Source organism: Medicago sativa, chromosome 7, assembly GCF_051527215.1.
Source record: "Medicago sativa cultivar Bolivia chromosome 7, Bolivia_mono, whole genome shotgun sequence".
NCBI classification, from domain to species: domain Eukaryota; kingdom Viridiplantae; phylum Streptophyta; class Magnoliopsida; order Fabales; family Fabaceae; genus Medicago; species Medicago sativa.
In genome coordinates, this window is record NC_140755.1 from 54,865,189 (window position 1) to 54,885,796 (window position 20,608).

Consider the following 20,608-nt stretch of genomic DNA (forward strand, 5'->3'; position numbering starts at 1 on the left):
CAAACACAAAGAAACAAAATGTTATCAATCTTTAAATGTCTTCTTATGTTTTGGAAAATAAAATATAGATGCGCATCAATTGAAATTCAAATAACCATGTTTATTTTAGACTATGGTGCCAATAATCAATTAGTTCAAATTCTAAAAAGAAAAATAGATTGTAATTTATGAAAAGAAAGGTGGTTTGTTAATCCGGAATTTGGATGAAAAAGATAACTAAAGTCTAACCATTGATTAGTCTATGATTCAAGATCGGGTTCTCTCAAATAATTCGTCATTACTTATATCTCATCAATCACTTGAACATAACCACGAAAAATTAAATTTACACATACAAAGGGACTTATATTGTGCCACAAAATAAAACATACTTATACATGAAACAAATAAAGTACAATTAGCATAGTTTACCCTAATAATAAGGCTAGTTGCACTAAATATTATGAGCCACAAACAAAGACAAACACAAACACACACATACACAAACTATAGATAAATGAAGCTTAGCAGTTAGAAGGAGGAGTGAGATCACATTCTTTAGGAAGTGAAGCAGCAAGAGTTGGGTCAATTCCAAAGAAAGGTAACTGTGCTGAGTTCTTGTAAGAGCAAAGGCATTGAAGGTCAGCACCAGTAAGAGCCTCACAGCATTTAGGGGATGGTTTTGCTGGATTTGGTTGAGTCACTGATGGCTTGCAAGCATCAAGTCCATCTTCATTCATGTTACACAAACTAATGCCATTGGAAAATTTCAACATAGATGCCATCATTACTACCATCATAAGTAGTGACACCAATTTCTTATGTTCTTTCATCACCATAATTCGCCAATAATTTTGTTGTAATTCAATAATTTTGGTGTGAAACTATGTAATGGATTTGGTAACTTATTTATAGAAGAAAGTTATTCTAAAACTATATGTAATGAACCCGTGAATATGAAATGGCTGTACATGGAGTCACGGGTTGGAGATTGGTGTGCACTTTTCATTATTGGATTGGATTATTTAAAAATAAAAATGAACACACTTTTAGAGAGAGAAGCAAATCTGAATTTGAATTGTTGATAGAAAAAATTATTTGAAAAAGAATATAAAAGTTACAAGTGAATTTTTATAATTCATAATTATATTATTTCAAGTTATAATATTTGGTTTTTTCAATGATAAAAGTTATTTGTTAATAACTTCTTTTATTTCAAAATAAAATTACATTTTAGTAAAGAGGACAAACCTTGAATTGTTAGATCATAGTAGCTTTTTGCTTTTTTCAGACAATTGTATTATAGCTTATTTTTTTATACATCTGTCGTGTTCCTCATGGAATATTATGTGAGGTCACAAAATGTTCAATAATAGTACACAGATGCTCTTGATATTGTCATTATTTTGTCACGTTTAGATTGGTTAGAGAGACATACTTCATAAACAATGGAACGGGTTATAAAACAAAATGAAGGGGTCATAAGTTAAATTACTAATTTCTTTAAAATGAAAAATTGTTAAATGGAATTTGGATCCTTTAAATTCCGAAGAAAAAAATATATTTAAGGTTATGTGAATAATTTCAGTATTAAAATACATTGAACTCTACTTTTTACTGTTATAAGTTGTAGAACCCAATGCATTTTAATGTTGAGATCATTCACACATCCTCTCAAGTTTTTTCATCATCAACTTGTCTTGTTTGCTTCATCACCGAATCAAGAAATGTTTTTTTGAACACAGCCTTAATCAACGTTATTTAAACACCTACACACAAACAGAAAAATAATTAAAAGAGAGATAATTTAGTTGCCTCATTTTAATAATTTTTTATTTTATTTATGTGTGTTCAAATAATTTTAATTCGTTGCTATATCGAAACCAAGTAAGACTTACTCTACCAAATCACCTTAAAAGGGACTATAACATGTTGGCGGATCAACAAGTCAATCTATCAATAATGGTTAATCCTTCAAAAAAAAAAAAAAAAGTCAATCTATCAATAACAAAACATAAATAAATATTTTGTCAAAAAAAAAACATAAATAAATAAAAACATACAGAGGTTGATTGGTGGTTTGATCCGTAAGATATAGTCCAAAAATTAGAAAAACTATTTAAATTTATATAATTAATTAAAAAACCATGAATTATGTAGTGTGTGTTTCGGCTGGAACCATCATTTGAAAAACTTTACTTATTTTTTCAAGTTAAATTCTAGATTATATGGATCTAATCCTTTTTATAGAAACTAGAGGATTAAGACCTGAAAAAATTCGAGTAAGCTTGAGATATTGAGATGGATAGAATCCAAATCGAACACTACTTTAAAATGGTAAGTTTGTCTTTAAACTTGTCATTTTATATTAAATACATAATTTTTTAACTAATAATTTATGTTTTTGAATAAAAAGTTGGGTAATGATACATACAGCGAGAAAATTCATCTCGAGATAATGGTGGGCCCCTTTAATTTTCATCTGCTCATGTATTTTACTCAATTGATAAATCCAATGGATGCCTTGCATTGGGGATGATTTCGCTGTATTCTTTCTCGGGACATATAATATTCCCCTAAAAAGTTATTATTTTTAGTTGTTTTAACATGTACAAGAGATTGTACATGTTAAACAAACCCATATAAGAAAACAAACATTATGTACTTTTTTTTGGTAAATCAAATTTTGTGTAATTACTAATCTCTAAAAGTAACTTATATTTATTTAAGAAATTGATTAACTTCTTTCGGTGTGTGTATTTGTCACCCAGCATCTATCAATGTACATCTATCACCCTACATTTATAAATATATAAAATTCTAAAAGGAAGTAGAATTCATGCCAATTGTAATTGCTTAAATATATCACTACAATAGGATTGGCTACCTCAAAATGCAAAAATTGTTGAATCTGATCCCAAGAAGGCAGACCATGGGAATGGTAGGGGGTATATGAAGCTAATCGTGTTGTTTCTATTGTATGAAGTGTGTTACAATTGAGTTTATTTTGGACTACGTTCTGCTTGGTTTGTGACAAGGTTTTGGGGCTATTGATGGTTGATTTTTTTATTGTGTTGGTGGAGCCACTAGAAGATCATTGATATTGTAGTGTGTATTGGTTGAGGTTCAAATCCAAATTCCTCACATGTTCATTTAAGGGGTGAGTTTCTGGTTATTAAATTACTTGACAAAAAAGAAACTGTTTTTTCAAATTACTTTTATGGTAGCTTCATCTTTGCGACGAAGACAAAATATTTGGAAAAAAATTGTAAACATTTTAGAAATTTTTTTGACTAATAAAAATTTCAGAAATGAATTTTTGCAGTGATTACAAGTTGTAGCGGTGTTCTTTCTTTCAGAAAAAACAAAGCTGTAGCGGTGCAATATCAAATTTTAAGGTATAGTTAACAATTTTCATATATTTAAGCTACTTATGTGCTATGGGCTGCTCTTCCTCCTAGTCAGGCCTGGTTAGTATCTTTTTTGGGCTTAGTTTGGGTCAAAAGCCCCGTACGATCTGGCTAATTTTTTTCATTTTCTACTCCTCTTCTACTCAAAAAAGTAAGTTAGACTAAACAATATTTTTAAAAAGATTAAAATTAAGGAATTTATCTTTTATGTTCTTTTTTTTCTTTACTAATCTTATTTTTTGTTTGTAAAAATTTTCTTTTGTATAGAAATTAGATATAAGGAAAAATAAATGGTGAACACAATGGTACCCATCGAGTTTGGTTAATTCAATCATTCAATGTCATGTCATATTTTTATATTAGTTTATATTCAAATAAATATATATGTTAAACAAATTTTGTCTACGAGGTATCGGTACCCAACCAAACTCCAAAGTACCTAAAAATTTAACAAAAAAATATATAGTTGAGATAAGTTTTTTACATCAAGTTGGAGACCACCCATAATTTTTTCTCTTTGTTACTACGTATTATGTAACTTAAATTCTATCATTCTATCAAAAAATATCTTTTAAAATAACAAATAACAATAGTTACCATACGACCTTTCAGAAAACAATAATTACCATACATACAAACTTAGTTTTATATTTAGAGATCATATTTTTAGACCTAATTCACTAATACTTAATTATTCATGTTACAACATCCTCCCTTTCAAACATTCTTAAGAATGACCAATCACAATTCAAACATCCTCATGGATGACCAATCACAATTGCCGTATTTAAAAAAGCAAAGTTTTCCATTTGATTAGAACTTTAACAAATGGGCTAGCACAAATCTTTGGGTGGTAACATATGTGAAAGAGTCGTCTTAAATATCAAAAGGTGATTTAATGTTAAGAGTTGGTTTGACACACACTTCCCAATTTACATAGTGAATATACTTCTCCATCTTCCATAAAAACCTAATGATAGGCTTCTTGGTCAAGAACAACAACAATAACACTTAAACCTAACGCACCACAACTTGGCCACCTCATAGAGTTCAAAAAGCCTTGAATGAGTAATTCAAAACAAATGTCTTGCATGGAATCTGCCACACAAAAAACTTCACAGGCCAATTTCAAAAAATCATCATGTACTAAGATACTTATCATCTGCAAAACATTGTTCACAACAGAACATTTTGCAGATTCAAAATTAACCTTCGGATGAGGCAACAAGGAAACAACCTACGGATGTACCAAGAAACATGTGAAATGTAAATATGTCTTTAACATCATATGATATATTATCCGTGCAATCAAAATTAAAAACAATATCTAAAGGACAAACAGCAGGGAACAGTTTGCTTCAGTGCTTGATCAACACAAGCTAGCATTAACAATCCACGAGGACCTCTTTGTATGAGCATGATCAGTGTCTTTCTTACTAGGAGAATCAGATGAAATACGTAGTTGCTTCAGCTTATCATGATCCTGCTTGGTCCAAAGTAACAAAGTTAATTTATCTTTTTTACCAAAGTAACAAAATTAATTAAAAGGCTAAAAAATACATATAATATAACTTATATAATTGTTGAAACCTTGATCAAAACTCTAATCAAAACTACCTAATACTTTATTTAAAAGTGATTTTGTAATTCAAACATGTTCATTACCTGTACAAATTTTAAGCAGTTATTAGACATAATATGACATGGTTAAACAGTTCATTACATGTGCTTTCATTTGCTACTGTGGGATCAAACATTGAGAGAACCTATACGCCTCTGCTTCTATACCAACAGATGTGGAATCAATATCATCACAGTCTATAATCAGGAAATGATTCAGCATTCTCTCATTTTTTCAACAGGATGCATTCTTTGGAAACTAGGTTAGTGTTGCCTTTTCATTTGGCAATGACTACACTATTTCTTAAATCATACTATTCTGAGATGCTTCATAGAGAGTTTCTTTTTTTAAATGACAAATGTTAGTTGTTATTTTGTTATTATGGGGAGTTTAACTCATGACCACTTCATAATTCCAACCCATGTATTCCTTCCCAAAAGCAGTGTTGTTAAGTGGCGGTCATGGCACCGCCATCGCAGAATGACATGGTGGAATTCTTTACGACCACCTTAGCCATTTTTTGAAGGGATGTCCACCATGGTGGCGCCGTAAGCTGCAATGGCGTGTTTATATAGCAGATTATTGGTCATCTGCATATTCCGCCATCGACAACACTGCTCGAGACTCGACTTATAAACTGCTAAGTATCCATTCTGAAAACTTGATGGACTACACAGAGGCGATCCTATGGATTTTTGCAGTAAACAAGGGATCCAACAATTCTACTAGGTTTTATGTATTTTGAATTAACACCCTGCATAAAGATTTTATACAATGCCAAATTAAAGGAAGATACAACTTCAAACCACCAGCCTTCATTAGCTTTCTTTGATATTAAGCTTATCCCAATCCAAATTTCTATATCTCCTTATTCGCTATATGCTCTATAGTTTATTCTCTGTAAATCCTAAATGGTTTGATTTTACATTGTATATCACTAATTTATGTAAGCTAAACATAAGAGCAGATAAATTACAAGCATTTATGTGCAGGATAGAACTATTGATTATGTACATCCATATGTGCAGTAAAAAGGGTATAATCTATCAATGCATGGTATTGAACTATTAATTGTGGCATAAGCTTAGAAAAATTGCATGTGTACATGATGAAAACTTTAGAGTAACACATATGTTACCCTATTTCGATTTTAGATGATTGAGAACTTCTAATCGGTGGCAAATAAGATCAAGTCTTGTAAATAAAAGGAATGAAAAGAGATGAAATTTCACCAACATGAGACATGTTCACATATGCAAGCGAAATAAATTTTCTGATGTAAGCAGCGTTTAGTGTTAATAAATGGCCGCGCTTCAGCAAGCACCACTTAGCAACATTCTAGTACCTAAACTATTTGCACTCTACAACCTTGGCTTCCTTAATTAAATATTGCACATAAGAAATAGAGACGGAAATCAATCAGATTGCAACTTGATAGAGTAATGGTTAGTTGTATTCCTGCACCATAGAATGCACGCAAGCTTATAATTTGGTTTATCTAACTCTGTAGTCAACGGTGCATAGTAAAGTGTAGAGGTTGGGCCCCAAAACGCTATAGTGGCATGACCATTAGGTCGAAGTTTAGGAAAACAATACAAGTTAAACCAAAGCACCATACACGTAAAAGCTCAAAAATAAAAAATGACATAAAATTGAAGACATTCATAGCTAATAATTGAAGTTCATTGTTACCAGTATTTACACCTAATACAACCAGAGCACCATACACATAAAAGCTCAAAAATCCAAAGATCTAATTGTCAATAAAAAACGACTAATCCTTGCTAATTACTATAAGTTAAACCATGACTTTAAATGGAAAATAAAATAAATCATTCAACGATATAATCAAATAAAAACCATGATATGAAAATAATGACCCAATACATTGTACACGGACATAATTTAACTCAAATTCAAACAAGTAAATCATGGAACAGGGACTTACTTGCAACAAGTCTGTTGATATCAAGCTCTCAACATATACCTTGGTTGTGCTCCACGTAATTCTATTGGTGGATTTAATTCTCTTTACTATGTTATGTCTCCAATTGTAAAGAATTGCTTGGTTTGCTTGGTTGATTGAAAATATGATTGTATCACCATCCTCAGACAGACACAATGGAATCAATTGAGGAAGACGGTCTATTTGAAGATTCATATAACTAATTTTAAGGAATTGAGTCCAAGAGTTTTTAACTCCAAATTCGTCCATTTTCCATACAATGAAATGGGTTTTCTTGAAATCATAAGAAAAACACATGCAATCCATTAACACAGAAAGACAGTCCACTGTCGGAGAAAGCAATGGACGGGTAAGTAGCTCTTTATTACAAGACTGAGGGAGCAAGAAATGTTTATATGTCTCTGTCTTCAAATCAAGCGAGACAATAACATATTGTTCAATGGTACGATTCTTCTTCTTCTTGCTGTGACAGACCAACCAATTGATACTATTATTCAAATAAACAGTATCACATTGAGTGCAATAAAAACGATGAGGGACAACAACAACAGGAAAACATTGAATAACTCTCCAAGCATTAGCATTATTATTATTATCGCCGCCCAAAGTGAAAACTCTTGCAGCGGTTTTCCCTACAGCTCCAAGGTTGCCATCAACTATAAAAGTTAGCAACACCACCTTAAATGTGTCAGTTGAATTATCATAACCAAGCGCGAACTTGCAAATTTCATGATGGGGGCGCTTCGAATAAGCGTGGAAGGACACTAATGTATCAGATTTAGTCCTTGTGGCAGGGTTCCAGAAAGAGAGTGAGTTCTCGACATAGTGACTGTCGGTGAAAGAACAGCCGAGCAAGCAGACCAAATCCATTGCATGAACCAACAATACCACCGCAGTTCTTGTAATTGAATCGATAGTGGTAAGGAAGATCATCGTGGGTAAGGTTCGACGAAGACTTCTTCATCTCTTGCAGCAAACGAGAAATGGGTACCGCTCTACAATCTCCAGAACCTTCAGACTTGTCAGAGAGAACTGCGAGATGTGGTATCTTTGTTCGCTTCTTATTCTTAAGATGCATTTTAGCGAAGATTGGATCAGAGATGATGGTGTTCCAGGACTTACACACGCACTTCATTCGTATCAGATCTTTCACTTCAAGAAACGTCAGGAATTCAATGATAACATCATCGGGAAGGAAGATTACCGCTGCCGATGGATCCGCAGCACTGGGCGGAGGATGAGGAAGGATATTCATCACAACGAACAGCACCACAGCAGTTCAACTTCAAGAAAGTGTAACCCTAAAAGTTTCTAACAAGTTCCTGAAAAAATGCATAAAAATAACTTCTTAATTTGATAAATCATTTGAAACACACAGAAGATCAGAGAAACAACTTATGATCACTTTTAGCTTATTACTTGTAGAACTGTTTAACAGATCTTTGGGAAATAACTTATGATATGACCATAAGTTATGACCTCTTGAAGGTAGCTTAAGAAAATAGCTTATATGAAAGCAATTTGATTTTATAATTTGTTTAATAGAAATTGGTTATACATAAGCAGTTATATGATAAGCACTTATGCTTTAAGCGCTTAATTAGGTTTATCCAAATGGAGCCTTATATATGTCCATAAGCTGTTTGGGTAATATTTTCATCGGCTCTCTACATAATAGCTTATGGAAACAACTTATACTAGCTTATTTGCAAATAATTTAACTTCATTTAATCTTTTGTAATAGAAGTAGCTTATATTTAAGTACATATATGATAAGCGCTTATGCTAGATGCTCTTAAGTAATTTGTTTATTCAAACAAGGCTTAGTTGGAAAATTTGCATGAATCGCAAGAAATCAGAGAAATAGCAACGAAAACGATTAGAAACGCAGTAAATCAAGAATCAAAAATAAACAACAACGCAATCACGAAGATTATGATTCGAAGAAATGAAGGAGAATGAGGAAGAGAGAAGTAACGTTACTTACAAAATGGAACATGAATGAGAAGTGAAGAATGGAATCAGAGAGAAAACGGTAATAGTGAAGAAATGCTTTCTCTTTCTTCGAGTGTTTTGGTTATTGATTTTTATTTCATTTTTCAGGTTGAGAGGATTTAGGGTTTATGCTTCTATAGCAGCAGAAATGTGGAAGAAAACAATGAGAGTGTAGTACTACTCGTTCGTACTCGGGTGGGGAAATAAAAGCGCCAAAGTGAAAACCCCGGTTTTTCCATATACCACTTATACCCCTGCCTATGTGGCAAATTATTAAATAAATAAATAGTTAAGGACATATTTTATTTTATTTTTGGAAATGGTAATAGTTAAAAAAAAAATTTTTTTGTACCAAAGGTTAATTGTTTAAATTCATGAAAAAGTCATAATTTATAGAAGTTTATGTGCGTTGGGGACCACAACAAATCATGTATTTGAGAGGTTCAGATTATATTAACTGAATTGTCTCTTACTCTATAAAATACAAGTTTTAACACAGTCTTAAACAAGTTTAGAGTATATAAACCGGACATATTTTGGATGAGTTCAGGTTATATAATTCGCTTCAGTAGACCAAACAATATTTTTTTAAAAATAAAAGTTAAAAAAGGAATTTATGTTTTATGTTCTTTTTTCTTTACTAATGTTCTTTTTTGTTTGTAAAAATTTTCTTTAGTATAGAAATTAGATTAGATGTACCCAATAATGTACCGTATATAGTTGAGATGAGTTTTGTAAGTCAAGTTGGAGACCACCCATAATTTTTTCTTTTTCTTGCTAGCTATTGATAATCACTATGCAACACAATCACGTATTTTCTTCTTTTATGGGCTAGCACGATTCTTTGAGTGTTAAAAGAAAATTGCTTTTCTGACATAGAATACTTCCTATTGACACAAGTAAATGACGTTAATGCCCCCAGCGGCAGTTAACAGCCATTGGGACTCAGCGGTTGTTAACAACCGCTGAAGCTGAAGGTAGCGGTTGTTAACTGCCGCTACGTGCTTATCATTTTCCAGAAACTCATTTCCATCTTCCAGTGTCTTTCCTAACCAATTTAAACTTTCATTTTCATTTTCATCTAAGATTTTTATCAAATAACCAATTGAAAATTCTTCTAAAATTTTCATCTAATAATACCTAAACATATTCACCCAATATTTAACAGGAACATGGTAAAATTAAAACGCAAGAAATAATATAAAACGAACGTACGTATATGTCATAGAAATAGGAAAATGTATGGAACATGTCATAATAATACATCATGATCATCATAGTCAAAAAATACATAAAAAAATTCTAATACTAATCAGCCCTGCCTACCCTGCCTCTGTTGCCCCCTGCGCCGCCTGAAAATCTGATAAGTAAGGGCAGGCTCAGTAGCACTAGCTATCCGCATGACCTCCTGACAATCTCCTCTTTGGTCATCTCTCCATGCTTTGCCACAATATCTTGGGCTATGTGCGCCACATCCCGGACGATCGTCAGTGTGTCAGGCATCTCCCTGGCATGCTCCTCCTCAATGAGCTGCTCCACGTTCGCCGGCCTGGGAGGGGATCCTTCATCAGGTGGGAGAATGCGAGGGTGAGAGACTCTGGCATACCAAGCCATGTAGTCAGAAGCATGCTGCCATGGTCTCTCACACCCATCTCCCCAAGCAGGTACTAACCATGTCGCAGCGTCCATCAACACAGTGGTCAGCATCTGTGTAGGCACCAGAGGGACATCTGACGGATGTCTGGGAACGTCATGCACAAAGGAGAACTGCCTCTTCACCCGCTCAGGTAAATGACGGTACACACTCTCCTTCCCGCACATGAGTCATCCCGAGTAAGTGCACAAGATCTGAAATGGGTGCACGTCTCTGTGATCACCATAGGTAGAAAACCTGACGTCATCCACCTCCAAGCGATCCAGGCGTGAGCGGTAATGGTGCACACTCTTACGGCCTCTGCTAGTGTGCCATCTCCCAGCACATGGTGTCCGCGGGTCCCACTCCGGGTTACGCTTCCTTGGGTAAGGACCTGGCAAATGCTCCAAAATCCATCCCTGCAACAAAATAAATAATACACAAAAATAATTATTCGAGTTAAATATTCAATAAATCTAAAACATTATAAAATAGTCTAACATGATAATAAAATTTATAAAATAAATTCATAAATAAATTAAGATAAATATTACCATAAAAAGAGTCATAGAGCCAGCCATCGTTCTGTTATTCAAGATAACAAAATCATCCAGATAATCGTAGATGTAGGCTAAGGTCATCCCTCCCCATGACCACTTCCCAATCGCCCCCAAGTCCGCCATGCAATCAAGATATATCAAGTCGATGTGTCTGTTCATTTTGTTAGTGAACAGCGCACAATCGACGAGATATAGAAGGAAACTCCTCACACAACACGCCCTCCTCCTGGCTCTCTCCTGCATCTCCTCCCTCGACTGTGGATCCTCAAGTCGTCTAGCCTCAGTCAGGTGCTGCTCATAAACCCGCTTCAGTGCGGGATAACTGATATGACCAGGAGATTCACTCCTAACCTCAGCTTTGGCATCAGCATCTGACATGCCCAACAACCTGGTCATCAGATCAATCGAACGGTCCCTATCCATCGCCTCGTCGTGCTCCAGCATGCGACCGTAAATAGGAACGTGCAGGAGATTATACCCATCGTCCAAAGTGATCGTCATCTCCCCCACAGGTAGATGAAAACTACTGGTCTCCGTGTGCCACCTCTCGCATAGAGCACGTATCATGGCATGGGTCACAGTGGAATACCCAGCGTGTATCAAACCATGGAGGCCAGACCCCTCCACAGGCTCCCAAAACCACCTCAAACCCGCCTCTGGCTTATCAAGCTCTTTCAACCTTTTCCCTGCATTTATGCTCTTATAACCCACTTCATCTTGCCACATCTGAAATTCAAATTAAATAAGACATTGTCACTATTTTAAATAATTCAAACACTTACGCTACATTATATTAAATAACTAAAACACTTACGCTACATTATTTTAAATAAATAAATCACTTACGCTACATTATTTTAAATACCTAAAACACTTACGCTACATTATTTTAAATAAATAAAACACTTACGCTACATTATTTTAAATAAATAAATCACTTATGCTACATTATTTTAAATAAATAAAACACTTACGCTACATTATTTTAAATAACTAAAACACTTACGCTACATTATATTTAATAATTCAAACACTTACGCTACATTATTTTAAATAACTAAAACACTTACGCTACATTATTTTAAATAACTAAAACACTTACGCTACATTATTTTAAATAAATAAAACACTTACGCTACATTATTTTAAATAACTAAAACACTTACGCTACATTATATTTAATAATTCAAACACTTGCGCTACATAATATTTTAAATAATCACTTTAAAACATTTAAAGAATTTTAAACAATTTAAACACTTACATTATTATGGTTCACCCAAAGAGGGTTCGCCACGTGTCTCGCGTAGTCGGACAATAGTGACGTGGTCTCAGGTCCTCCAGGAAAGGGAGGCTCTCCAGCAGGATACGGTGGTATCAACTGAGCACGACGACGTCGTGGCTGAGTCGCCGCCTCAGGCTCACCCTCACCCTCAGGAACAGGATTATCTGCCTCAAGATAATCCTCCATAACATCATGTGGCACCCCCTCATCATCTGCCTCGTCCTGCAGCGGCGGCTGAAAAAACATGCTCTCCTCCTGCATCCGATCATATCCAAAAAAAACCTCATCCGCATAATCATGCGCTGGTGTCGGATCAACCACCTGGGAGGAGTAATCCACATGTGCCTGTGACTGTGAGCCCTCTCCATGTATCCTCGGGTCCCTGCGCCTCTGAGTCTTAGAGACATACGGGTTTTCATCCCCCTTTTCTCTCCGAGCACTAACGGTACTCGCCTCTTTACCTCTCCGCATCCTATCCTCTCTAATAACCCGCTGCTGCTCATCCGTATCCCTAGCCATATCTGTACAAAACAAATTTTAAAAAACATAAATAAGTTGCCAAAAAATCCAACACCTTAAGTGCATTTTAACATAACATATTCAAAATCCAACATAACATAACAAATTTCACATATTCACATATTCAAAATCCAACATAACATATATATATTATTAAATTTAACATATTTGGAAAAAAAAAATCACAAAAAAAGAAAGATTATTTCACTTAGGCATTTCATCAAACACCTTAAGTGCATTTAAAGTACTAGCACAATTAGTGTTAATTCAACATCAAATTCAAGTACATTGAACATAAACCTACTCTAAACAACAATGTCAGCATAACCAAGCGTAAAATAGGAAGAAAGGTACTTACTATCATAATTCTATCATAACCAAGCATAACCAAGCATAAACAACATCTAATTATATCATAATTTTCAATTTTTATACCTAACCTAAACCCTAAACATTTTGCTAAAATTATGAAATCTAACAACCTAAACAGCCTACATTACATGTAAATAGGAAGAAAGGTACTTACTTGTGAATTAATTGACGAAATTTGGTTGATTTTCGAGCAAATTGAAGTTTGGGTGATTTTTGGTTTGAATTGAGAAGTTAGCATGCAACACTACGTTCTTAAGATGCAGAACTCAGCGGTAGTTAACAACCGCTGGGACTCAGCGACAGTTAACTACCGGCGTGTTTCCCAGCGGTAGTTAACTACCGCCAGGGACATTAAGGTCATTTACTTGTGTCAATTGGAAGTATTCTTTATCAAAAAAGCAATTTTCGTGTTAAAATATGTGAAAGATTCATCTTAAATATCAAAAAGTGATTTATCATTTTATTGTTAGGAAGAGTTGGCTTGACACACACTTCCAAATTTACATAGTGAATAAACTTCTCCATCTTCCGTAAAAACCAAGGATGATAACGATAGGCTTTTGGTCAAGAACAACAACAATAACAATAACAATAACACTTAAAACTAATGCTGGATGATTCTGTTATCTTGAATAACAGAACGATGGCTGGCTGTACGACTCTTTTTATGGTAATAATTCAATCTTTATCTTAATTTCTTTATGAATTTATTAGAGTAAATGATATTATCATGTTAGATTATTTTATAATGTTTTAGATTTATTGAATATTTAACTCGAATATTTATTTTTGTGTATTATTTATTTTGTTGTAGGGATGGATTTTGGAGCATTTGTCAAGTCCTTACCCAAGGAAGCGTAACCCGGAGTGGGAGCCGCAGAGACCATGTGCTGGGAGATGGCTTACTAGCAGAGGGCATAAGGATGTGCACCATTACCGCCTACACCTGGATCGCTTGGAGGTGGATGACGTCCGGTTTTCTACCTATGGTGATCACAGAGACATGCACCCATTTCAGATATTGTGCACTTACTTGGGATGGCTCATGTGCGGGAAGGAGAGGGTGTACCGTCATTTATCTGAGCGGGTAAAGAGGCAGTTATCCTTTGTGCAGGACATTCCCAGACATCCGTCAGATGTCCCTCTGGTGCCTACACAGATGCTGACCACTGTGTTGATGGACGCTCAGTCATGGTTATTCACTGTTTGGGGAGATAGGTGTGAGAGACCATGGCAGCATGCTCCTGGATACATGGCTTGGTATGCCAGTCTCTCACCCTCGCATTCTCCCACCTGATGAAGGATCCCCTCCCAGGCCGGCGAACGTGGAGCAGCTCATTGAGGAGGAGCATGCCAGGGAAATGCCTGACACACTGACGATCGTCCGGGATGTGGCGCACATAGCTGATGATATTGTGGCCAGGCAAGCCGAGATGAGCAAAGAGGAGATTGTTCAGGAGGTCATGCGGATAGCTAGTGCTACTCGTCCTGCCCTTACTTATCAGATTGCCAGACGGCGCAGGGGGCAGCAGAGGCAGGGTAGGCAGGGCTGATTATTATTAGGATTTTTTTATGTATTTTTTGACTATGATGATCATGATGTATTATTATGACATGTTCCGTACATTTTCCTATTTCTATGACATATACGTATGTTCGTTTTATATTATTTCTTGCGTTTTAATTTTACCATGTTCCTGGATGAATATGTTTAGGTATCAATTGGTTATTATATGAAAATTTTAGAAGAATTTTCAAGTGGTTATTTGATGAAAATCTTAGATGAAAATGAATATGAAAATGAAAATTGGTTAGGAAAGAGCTTCTGGAAAATGATCAAGCAGTTAACAACCGCTGACTTCAGCTTCAGCGGTTGTTAACAACCGCTGAGTTCCAACGGCTGTTAACTGCCAGCGTATCATATAGCGGTTGTTAACTTCCGTTGGGGGTATTAAGGTCATTTACTTGTGTCAATAGGAAGTATTCTATGTCAGAAAAGCAATTTTCTAGGAGTGAAAGTTAAAGAAAATGCAAATTACAAAATTGATCCCTTTTTTGTGTTAACGCCTAGTAATTTGGATTTCAATCGAAAAGTAAGTAAAGTCTAACAAAAAATTGTTGGTCGGACTTTACATAATCATATGACTTTTTTTTTTTAGGGAATAATCATATGACTTCTTACCTCAAAAATCCAAACAAAACTCCGAACAAAATTGATCTTATTTAAGATAATAAGGAATTTTAAATATTTTTCAAACAAAATTACAAAATTGATCTTATAACCTTAGAATCATATGACTTCTTATCTCAAATCCAAACAAAACTCCGACCACCATACTCTAATGATTATCTAAATCTTTACAAATACTCATTTATTTATTTAATTATGAATAATCCCAAGAAGAAGAAAAAAACAATGAATACTTGAATAGTCTTCTGTTACTTTTTTGTGTGAACCATATTATATGTATGAAGTAAATTCCAATGGGGTCTCCCTTCAAACTTGAGGGCTTTCATAACGCCCCTAAGAGTGTGTTTGGATAGAGGATTTGAAAATTCAAAGGAATTTGAAATTCTAAGGAATTCAAATGCTTCAACTGAATTCCTTTCATTTTCAAAATTCGTTGTTTGGATAAAGTGAATGAATTCCTTCATTTTCAAAATTCATTGTTTGGATGACAAAGTAATTGAATTCCTTTCTTTAATTAAATTTTATTTCTTATATTTTCGTCCATTTTTAAACTAATTAACTGAAAAACTCCTAAACAACTAATTAATTTAATTTTTTCTGTCATAATTTATTAAATTTCTTGACTCGATTTCGTTTTTTTTTTGACAATCATTCACTTCTTTTAATAACTGAAACAAAATAATTAATTTTTCTTCCCTAATAATTTCTTCTATTAAACATTTGGTATATTATACATGAATTATTAGCAAAATCACGTGAAATGGAAACGAATTTGCATTATTCTTTAAAACGTGACTTATAAGAATAGAAAAATATTTAAACAAAAAAAATTTCGCCAATATTTGTATTATAAGAGTTGTAGGTACACATATAATCCACGTGTCTAATATTTTTCACCACTTCGAAAATGACATTTAAAAAGATAACCAATGTATCTAGATGTTATTTTACTCATCGTAGACAATGTCTAAGATTAGTTCTACTTGAACCAACTTTAGTTTTGTACTTAAGAATACAAAGTTGTGCAAACGTCAAATTGAATTAGAATACAAGGTAAATAATCCAAATCAAACTATAACTGTCAATTTAATAGTAAACAAGGAAACAACCTACGAATGTACTAAGAAACGTGTGAAATGTAATTATGTCTTCAACATCATATGATATATTATCCATGCAATCAAAATAAAAAACAATGTCTAAAGGACAAACAGCAGGGAACAGTCTGCTCACTAGCTAGCATTAACAATTCACAAAGACCTCTTTGTATGAGCATGATCAGCCTTGCTTACTGGGAGAATCAGATGAAATACGTAGTTGCTTCAGCTTATCATGATCCTGCTTGATCCAATGTAACAAAGTTAATTAAAAGGCTGAAAAGCCCATATAATATAACTTATATAATTGTTGAAACCTTGATAAAAACTCTAATCAAAACTACCTAATACCTTATTTAAAAGTGATTTTGCAATTCAAACATGTTTCTTACCTGTATTATTTTTAAGCAGTTATTATACATAATATGACATGGTTAAACAGTTCATTACATGTGCATTCATTTGCTACTTTGGGCTCAAACATTAAGAACCTATAGGCCTCTGCATCTATACCAAGAGATGTAGAATCAATATCATCACAGTCTATAATCAGGAAATGATTGAGCATTCTCTCCCTTTTTCACAACAGGTTGCATTCTTTGGAAAGAGTGTTGCCTTTTCATTTGGCTAATCAAACTATTTGAGCTGCTTCAGAAAGAGTGCTTTTTTAAAATGACAAATGTTAGTTGTTATTCTGTTATTATGCGGAGTTTAACTCATGACCACTTCTAATTCCAAGTTACAACCCATGTCTTCCTTCCCAAAAGCAGTGTTGTTAAGTGGAGGTCATGGCACCACCATGGCAGAATGGCATGGCGGAATTCTTTACAACCGTCGTAGCCATTTTGTGAAGGGATGCCCACCATGGTGGCACCATAAGCTGCAGTGGCGTGTTTATATAGCGGATTATTGGCCATCTGCATATTCTGCCATTGACAACACTGCTTCAAAGTGGACTTATAAACTGCCAAGTATCTATTATGAAAACTTGATGGACTACACATGGCGATCATATGGATTTTTGCATAGTAAACAAGGGATCCAACAATTCTCCTAGGTTTTATGTAATTTGAATTAACACCCTGCATAAAGCTTTTATACATTGCCAAATTAAAGAAGATACAACTTCAAACCACCAGTCTTCATTAGCTTTCTTTGATATTAAGCTTATCCCAATCCATATTTCTATATCTCTTTATTTTCTATATGCTCTATAATTTATTCTCTGTAGATTTCTAAATGTTTGATTCTGCATTGTATATCACTAATTTATAAGCTAAACATAAGAGCAGATAAATTGCAAGCATTTATGTGCATGTGTACAGGAATAGAACTATTGATTATGTGCATCCATCTGTTCTGTAAAGAGGGTGCAATCTATCAACGCATGGTATTGAAATATTGATTGTGACATAAGCTTAGAAAATTTGCATGTGTACATGATGACAGCTTTACAGTACACATATGTTACCCTATTTTGATTTTAGATAATTGAGAACTTCTATTCAATGGCAAATAAGACCTAGTTTTGTATATAGAAGGAATGAAAAGAGATGAAATTTCACCAACGTGAGACATGTTCCCATATGTGGTGAAATAAAACTAGAGAAATTTTTTGATGTAAGCAACATGTTAATAAATGTTGCACGCTTCAGCCCACTTAACAACATTTTAGCACCTAAACTATTTGCACTCTACAACTTTGGCTTTCCTAATTAAATACTGCACTATAGAATGCACGCAAGCTTATATATTGGTTTATCTAACTCTTTAGTCAATGGCGTATAGTAAAGCGTATAGCCTGAGCCCACTATAGTGGCATACACATAAAAGCTCAAAAACAGAACAGGCCATGAAATTGAAGACATTCATAGCTAATAATCAAAAAGCATTGTTTACCGGCATTTAAACCTAATACAAGACAACTAAATTTCAGGGCAAAATGACTACATAAAAAGAAACAGAGAAAACAACTATATATTCAGGGCTTGTGTGGGTTTTAACATAACACACACATAGCTTCTAAAATATGCAACACACTTGAGTTTCAAGTACGCGCCTAGGGCCTACTAGGCAACATCGGCTATTACTGACTATAAAGATCTAATTGTCAATAAAAAAACGATTGATCCTTGCTAATCACTATAAGTTAAACCATGAAAACGATTAATCCTTGCTAATTACTATAAGTTAAACCATGATTTTAAATTGAAAATAAAATAAATCATTCAACAATATAATCAAATCAAAACCATGATATGAAAATAATGAAACAATACAGTGTACACGGACACGATTTAACTCAAATTCAAACAAGTAAATCACAGAACAGGGACTTACTTTCAACAAGTCTGTTGATATCAAGCTCTCAACATATGCATTGGCTGTGCTCCACGTAATCATATTGGTGCTTTTAATTCTCTTTACTCTGTTATCTCTCCAATTGTAAAGAATTGCTTGCTTTGCTTGATTAATTGAAAATATGATTGTATCACCACCCTCCGACAGACACAGTGGAATCAATTGAGGAAGATAATCTATTTGAAGATTCAGATAACTAATTTTAAGGAATTGAGTCCAAGAGCTTTCAACTCCAAATTCGTCCATTTTCCATATGATGAAATAGGTTTTCTTGAAATCATAAGAAAAACACATGCAGTCCATTAACACAGAAAGACATTCCACTGTCGGAGAAAGATATGGACGAGTAAGTAGCTCTTTATTACAAGATCGAGGGAGCAAGAACTGCGTATATGTCTCTGTCTTCAAATCAAGCGAGACAATAACATATTGTTCAATGGTAAGATTCTTCTTCTTCTTCTTTTGGTGACAGATCAACCAATTGATACTATTATTCAAATAAACAGTATCGCATTGAGTGAAACAAAAACGATGAGGGACAACTACGACGGGAAAATATTGAATAACTCTCCAAGCATTAGCATTATTATTATTATTATCGTCCCCAAAAGTGAAAACTCTTGCAGCGGTTTTCCCTACAGCTAGAAGGTTGTCATCAACTATCAAAGTTAGCAACACCACCTTGAAAGTGTCGGTTGAATTATCATAACCAAGCGCGAACTTGCGAACTTCATGATGGGGCCGCTTCGAATAAGATTGGAAGGACACTAATGTATCGGATTTAGTCCTTGTGGCAGGGTTCCAGAAAGAGAGCGAGTTCTCAACATAGTGACCGCCGGTGAAAGAACAACCGAGCAAGCAGACCAATCCATTGCATGAACCAACAATATCACCGCAGTCCTTGTAATTGAATCGGTAGTGGTAAGGAAGATCATCGTGGGTAAGGTTCGACGAAGACTTCTTCATCTCTTGCAGCAAACGAGAAATGGGTACCGCTCTACAATCTCCAGAACCTTCAGACTTGTCAGAGAGAACTGCGATATGTGGTATTTTTGTTCGCTTCTTATTCTTAAGATGCGTTTTAGCGAAGATTGGATCAGAGATGATGGTGTTCCAGGACTTACACACGCACTTCATTCGTATCAGATCTTTCACTTCAAGAAACGTCAGGATTTCGATGATAACATCATCGGGGAGGAAGATTACCGCTGCCGATGGATCCGCAGCACTGGGCGGAGGATGAGGAAGGATATTCATCACAACGAACAGCACCACAGCAGTTCAACTTCAAGAAAGTGTAACCCTAAAAGTTTCTAACAAGTTCCTGAAAAAATGTATAAAAATAACTTGTTAATTTGATAAATCATTTGAAACACGCAGAAGATCAGAGAAACAACTTATGATCACTTTTAGCTTATTACTTGTAGAACTGTTTAACAGATCTTAGGGAAATAACTTATGATATGACCATAAGTTATGTTCATCATATCTTTATAACCTCTTGAAGGTAGCTTAAGAAAATAGCTTATATGAAAGCAATTTGATTTTATAATTTGTTTAATAGAAATTGGTTATACATAAGCAGTTATATGATAAGCACTTATGCTTTAAGCGCTTAA

The 20,608-nt window shown here is 34.4% G+C and overlaps 4 protein-coding genes and 1 pseudogene across 5 annotated transcripts; 1 reads left to right on the forward strand and 4 right to left on the reverse strand.

The window, feature by feature from the left end:
* Positions 1-257: 257 nt before the first annotated feature.
* Positions 258-881, reverse strand: LOC146906844 (putative lipid-transfer protein DIR1). The gene has a single exon (XM_085722585.1). It carries the CDS (start codon positions 816-818, stop codon positions 504-506), a length of 315 nt encoding a protein of 104 aa, XP_085578711.1. The 5' UTR covers positions 819-881; the 3' UTR covers positions 258-503.
* Positions 882-4,515: 3,634 nt separating this feature from the next.
* LOC146906845 (F-box/kelch-repeat protein At3g23880-like) lies at positions 4,516-8,292 on the reverse strand (annotated as a pseudogene). The gene is made up of 2 exons (XR_015017509.1): positions 6,959-8,292; positions 4,516-4,872 (listed from the first exon to the last, which is right to left on the reverse strand). The product of XR_015017509.1 is annotated as an F-box/kelch-repeat protein At3g23880-like (transcript).
* Positions 8,293-10,363: 2,071 nt separating this feature from the next.
* Positions 10,364-10,792, reverse strand: LOC146906846 (uncharacterized). The gene has a single exon (XM_085728975.1). The coding sequence runs from the start codon at positions 10,790-10,792 to the stop codon at positions 10,364-10,366; it is 429 nt and encodes a 142-aa protein (XP_085585101.1).
* A 3,191-nt stretch (positions 10,793-13,983) lies between these two features.
* On the forward strand, positions 13,984-14,893 carry LOC146906847 (uncharacterized). Its single transcript, XM_085728976.1, has 3 exons — positions 13,984-14,010; positions 14,155-14,560; positions 14,610-14,893. The coding sequence occupies exons 1-3, from the start codon at positions 13,984-13,986 to the stop codon at positions 14,891-14,893; spliced, it is 717 nt and encodes a 238-aa protein (XP_085585102.1).
* Positions 14,894-16,598: 1,705 nt separating this feature from the next.
* Positions 16,599-20,313, reverse strand: LOC146906848 (F-box/kelch-repeat protein At3g23880-like). Its single transcript, XM_085722586.1, has 2 exons — positions 18,969-20,313; positions 16,599-16,869 (listed from the first exon to the last, which is right to left on the reverse strand). Exons 1-2 carry the CDS (start codon positions 20,244-20,246, stop codon positions 16,810-16,812), a joined length of 1,338 nt encoding a protein of 445 aa, XP_085578712.1. The 5' UTR covers positions 20,247-20,313; the 3' UTR covers positions 16,599-16,809.
* Between the last annotated feature and the right edge of the window lie 295 nt (positions 20,314-20,608).

Bases quoted from the DNA above. Each gene is read 5' to 3' on its own strand.
- LOC146906844 (XM_085722585.1), bottom strand. From the start codon at position 818: ATGGTGATGAAAGAACATAAGAAATTGGTGTCACTACTTATGATGGTA.
- LOC146906846 (XM_085728975.1), bottom strand. From the start codon at position 10,792: ATGTGCGGGAAGGAGAGTGTGTACCGTCATTTACCTGAGCGGGTGAAG.
- LOC146906847 (XM_085728976.1), top strand. From the start codon at position 13,984: ATGGCTGGCTGTACGACTCTTTTTATG. The intron at 14,011-14,154 runs GTAATAATTCAA...ATTTTGTTGTAG, and splicing joins GCTGTACGACTCTTTTTATG to GGATGGATTTTGGAGCATTT. The intron at 14,561-14,609 runs GTGAGAGACCAT...TTGGTATGCCAG, and splicing joins CACTGTTTGGGGAGATAGGT to TCTCTCACCCTCGCATTCTC.
- LOC146906848 (XM_085722586.1), bottom strand. From the start codon at position 20,246: ATGAATATCCTTCCTCATCCTCCGCCCAGTGCTGCGGATCCATCGGCA. The intron at 16,870-18,968 runs GTAAGTCCCTGT...TGGATCAAGCAG, and splicing joins TATCAACAGACTTGTTGAAA to GATCATGATAAGCTGAAGCA.